Raw genomic sequence first — 5,000 nt, forward strand, 5'->3', positions numbered from 1 at the left:
AAGAATACAATATAATGTTCTTTTGCCTAAAGGCATCAAGATTATATATACGTGTATATATATATATATATATATATATATATATATATATATATATATATATATATATATATATATATTGAACACTTTATGGAATTTGATCTGAAACTTAAGTAACGTGGCTTTTATGCTTCATCGCACCGCTCATAACATGGTGAGAAATTATGATAAAAAATATCCTGAATAATGACTAGTCTAAGGCTTGTTTTTCCATTTTATATATATTTTCTGTTTTTTCGGTAGTTTATATCTTTTTATTACGCCTAAATCACTTCAATTAACGCCACGTAGAAATTGACGTCTTCCATTTCAGTGAAAAATTAAATAAATTATAGATTGGTCTTTTCATCTGATTCCAAGCCGTTGCCTTTGTCTGAGGGCTTTGATGGCCGTAATGTCAGTGCCGTGCCGTCTTTTTGTACTTATCCCCGTTTTCCTGGGGGGCTCGCTCTTTTGCGGTGACAATAGAGCGTAAGCTGATTATTGCTATGTACTTTAATGAGTTTAATGTGCTGAAAAGAGATAAAAATCGTGTCAACAGATTATTACGCAAAGTGTGTTGTATTGCCTCTCTCTCTCTCCTCTCTCTCTCTCTCTCTCTCTCTCTCTCTCTCTCTCTCTCTCTGCTTGGTAGAAAGATACAAGCGTGTGTATATTGTTACGAATAAAATTCTCTCTCTCTCTCTCTCTCTCTCTCTCTCTCTCTCTCTCTCTCTCTCTCTCTCTCTCTCTGCTTGGTAGAAAGATACAAGTGTGTGTATAAAATTGCTTTAGAAAGATAAAATTCAGATAAAATTCTCTCTCTCTCTCTCTCTCTCTCTCTCTCTCTCTCTCTCTCTCTCTCTCTCTCTCTCTCTCTCTCTCTTATGCATCCCTCCACTCCAACGATCCTTAAGTATGTAGTAACAACGAGAAATAAGGAATTGAATTTTAATCACAACAGAGTGTTGCCTAAGAGGGAAGCTGCGTAGTTCACTAAATAGGAAAGTAAAAATTGTATCTCTGTCGTCATAAAAAAAAATTATGTATTTTATTCACTGGCATCGAAGTAAGTTTATAATTACATGACACATTTTCCAGAATAAATGTAGAAATTTGTAGAGCATTTTTTTTTTATCAGAATAAATTCATAAGTATATGGTGCGTTTCTTTTCCAGAATAAATTTACAAATATGATGTGTATTTACTTCCCTGAATAAGGTTAATGTAAAATTATATGATGCATTTCTTTTCACAGTGAATTTATGAATAACTATTGTGCATTACATCTTATCATGAATAATTTATGCGCGCTTAAATCCTGTATTCGTAAGTACATTGATTATGATAAAGCAATTGCTCGTGACTGATTATCTGTGGGGAATTTCATTTCACTGCTTGAGGGCATTTCCGGAATTTTATCGAAAAATATAATTTTTTTTTATTTATGTTCAGAAGCTTGTGGACTGGTATTCATGTGTTGTTTGTTTAGAATTGTTGTTTAGGATGGCTATAAGCATCAGTAAAATATATCTGAATTATGTATATAATCATATGTGTATATATACTTAGATAGATATAGATATACACGCACGTATATATAGTACACTGAAACGTGTTTACTTTCGTTATAGAACTGATCAGAAGATTGCAGACCGGTATGTATTAAATTGTTCGTATGGGATTGCTTATTCCTGTATATAAGCACTAGGTTGGGGATGAGTCCATTCTAAAATCCTGTTTCTAAAGTTTAAATTAAAAATGGATATTTCAGTGACACTTCTTACAAACCTTCGCTGATCGGTGCAAGCTGGCAGCGGGTCACAATAAGGCCTTAAACCATTAAGATTTAAGCACGAAATATATGTTTTAGCACCTTGCAAACATGGCTCCTTTTTAAGTAGTTTATTCAGCACATCCAAATCGCATTTCATGACTTGTCAAATAAGGTCGCTGACGCTATTAGCGATTTAGAATTCGTTAGTGGGTCCCTAGGGACACATTCGTTAAATAGTGCAATTACTGTTTACTTAGCGATCTATAGTAAATAAAGTGCCGAAGGATATATATAGTAATGATAGTCATTCAGTGTCCTAAAGAGTTTTTATTTAATACTTTGAAATATTGCTTTGCAGTTTTCGTTCATATTTTCTTAAATATTGCGGTACCCTATCTGTTTATTCGTGCATTTGATCTCATGAAAAAAATTTTTTTTTTATTTTTTACTAATTTTACCTATTTTCGTCACATGGGAAGCTATCTTATGTTCTTACTGGGTGTTTTCCTATTTCTAACGTACGTGGGAAGGAGAATAGAATTGTATTTTTTATTTTTTGTAGATTTCTTTTTTCATTTTCACTGTCGCTTCTGCTTATACAGTATTAGGTATTATAAGACTCGCTGTATTTTTGTCGCCATGTTAAAGATATATTTGTCTCTGCAGTTGTTTGTGAGTCGTTCTTCTCCGCACTTGCTCTTGCAACGCCACGCGTCCTGCAGTTGTCTTTAGCAGTTTGCAGGCAATCAGTTTTTCCTCGTAATCACATTCTTCGCATATTTGCTCAGCAAGAAAGTGGCCTTTTTTTTGCATTTTCCATAATAATAATAATAATAATAATAATAATAATAATAATAATAATAATAATCTGGATTATTTTTAACGAAGCGCAAATTATTTTCTGTTGCCCTCATGATTATTTCTTTAATCACGATTATCATCACTTTGCTTTCGTTACCCATTCCATGTCTTTTGACGGTTTAAATTTGCTTGCACCAAAATCACCCCCCATTGCGCAGCTAAGATGCGTTGGATGAAGCATCAAATACGGTCAACTAATTCCCGTCTCAAAATAGTAACATTTCACTTATTATCATAAAGCCATACTTGAACTTAAACATAGACTGTTAATTTCTATATAATTTTTTTTCGTTGCAAGTTGTCTTCACAAGCGACTATGAAAAAAAAGGGCCCCCTCTTTTTTTTTTTAGCCTGCTTTGCTGGCAGAAAAAGAAATTCAATTCCAATGCTTTCGAAATAATTTAAATGATCCCGGTCACACCTTTTAATTAGGGAAAGTTTGATAGTAATGCTAATCATCCCCGCGCAGGTGAAGACAAATTAACTGAAAAAAAAAGATCGGTATGTCGTGCTTAACATGACAAAAAAAAACCTGCTCATGTTATGCAAAGATACTGAGGTATGTATAGGTTTACACGTTTTAAAAAAAAATTTTTGAGAATATACACATATGCATTTTTCTGTATATAAGTTCATATTTTTGTTGTGGTATCTGCCTTACACAAGCCAAAAAATTTTTCCAAAAAGTCCGACTTATAAAGTGGTTTACAGATAACATGCAAAGTACTTAATTATACTTTCATACAATCTATTAAATAGAATGGATTTGTTGGCGGTACTCCTATCTTAGAACACCAAAAAATGCTTTTACTCTATACAAAAGATACGCACATAGTAAACGAAGGTATCCGCATTTTTTTCACAACGTATCTAATTCAAATCGAGTTATTTTTTATTACTGGACGTGCATTGTTTAATAAAATCCATAATTAGCAATTTTAAGTTTCGCTGTGAAATTAACCCTATTAGAATATTTTTTCACGTTTACTCCGTCACATCATGGTGTCTGCTATTTGCGAAACTTCTGAGTAAGAATGCATATATATATATATATACATATATATATATGTATGTATATGCATGTTTATATATATGTATATATATATATATATATATATATATATATATGTATATATATATATATATATATATATATATATATATATATATATATATATATATATATATATATATATTCATTTATTTATTTAATTTATCTTTGTGCATGCGCGTGACTTTATGTACATGATGTACATAATTATCTCTGGCGTTTGGAGAAGAGCATTTGTAAAAGGATTATGCTCAAATGTGACTCTGCATTTGCACACCATTGCAAGAAATTGCTTCGTCGTCTGATAACCGCTGCTTGCTTATTCGGAGAGGTAAAGAATTCCTAATTTTTGAAACTGACTTAAGCTGTTACAAGTCTCATTAAAAGATTTTTTTTTTTCCAACTCGTCGGTCTGAATAAGGATTCGTTAAATCATGAAAAAAGGGAATCGACTTCTGGTCAGGAATTAAGCAATATTTAGGATCTCCTATTGAGCTTTCCTGAGGATGATGACGCACGGTCAGAGGGTCCTGTTCTTACCAAAATAGTCTTTTTTTAGACGCGTTATTGTCTTACTTATATTCAATAAAACTTTATCCTTGTAGACTAATAAGACTTTTTGTCAAACTGGATTTTTCCAGATGTCTCACATGCATGTAGGATAGTATTTATTAATTCATATATTTATTCGAACAAGGCGTTTTGCATTGAGTTGTGCCAAGTTCATAATGACAACCTGAAATTTAATCTCCGTGATTATTTATTTATTTATTCAAAATTTTTAAATTGCATATCACGTAGCCCAAATCTGAGATAATTTATTTCGGGCCAAGGTCTGTGGAAGAATTTTTACACTGCCATATACAAGAAGAAACATTTATAAATAAATTGTGAACATTATTATTATTATTATTATTATTATTATTATTATTATTATTATTATTATTATTATTATTATTATTATAACTGATTTGGACCCATTTACGTGGAACCAGTCAAGAACATAACTGGCCAAGCATACATCATCATTGTGCAAATTTGATCGTAACCTAACTCATTACTAACAGCCTCTGGCGTTTCAAGTGTTTGGAGAAGAACAGACTCTGTGACCGGGGCTATTTTACTTTCTAAGTAGAAAGACAAAATGTTTTAATTCTGCCGTTGATAATAAGATTGCTGTTCTTCAAGGTCCACAACAATATATCTGATGATACCAGTTGTAAAACTTTATAAAACTATATAAAAGCTTTCGAACCCTTCCCCTCATTCATCTTCAGTTCAAATGAGTAAATT

At 31.9% G+C, this 5,000-nt stretch overlaps 1 protein-coding gene across 1 annotated transcript in view; it reads left to right on the forward strand.

Moving 5' to 3' along the window:
- The window catches only part of LOC136826938 (uncharacterized), a 790,974-nt gene that overhangs the window by 709,266 nt on the left and 76,708 nt on the right, over positions 1-5,000 (forward strand). The window contains 1 exon segment of the mRNA XM_067084528.1: positions 1,653-1,676. Coding sequence (XP_066940629.1) covers positions 1,653-1,676 — 24 coding nt within the window.

This window comes from Macrobrachium rosenbergii, chromosome 41 (assembly GCF_040412425.1).
Source record: "Macrobrachium rosenbergii isolate ZJJX-2024 chromosome 41, ASM4041242v1, whole genome shotgun sequence".
Classification (NCBI taxonomy): Eukaryota; Metazoa; Arthropoda; class Malacostraca; order Decapoda; family Palaemonidae; genus Macrobrachium; species Macrobrachium rosenbergii.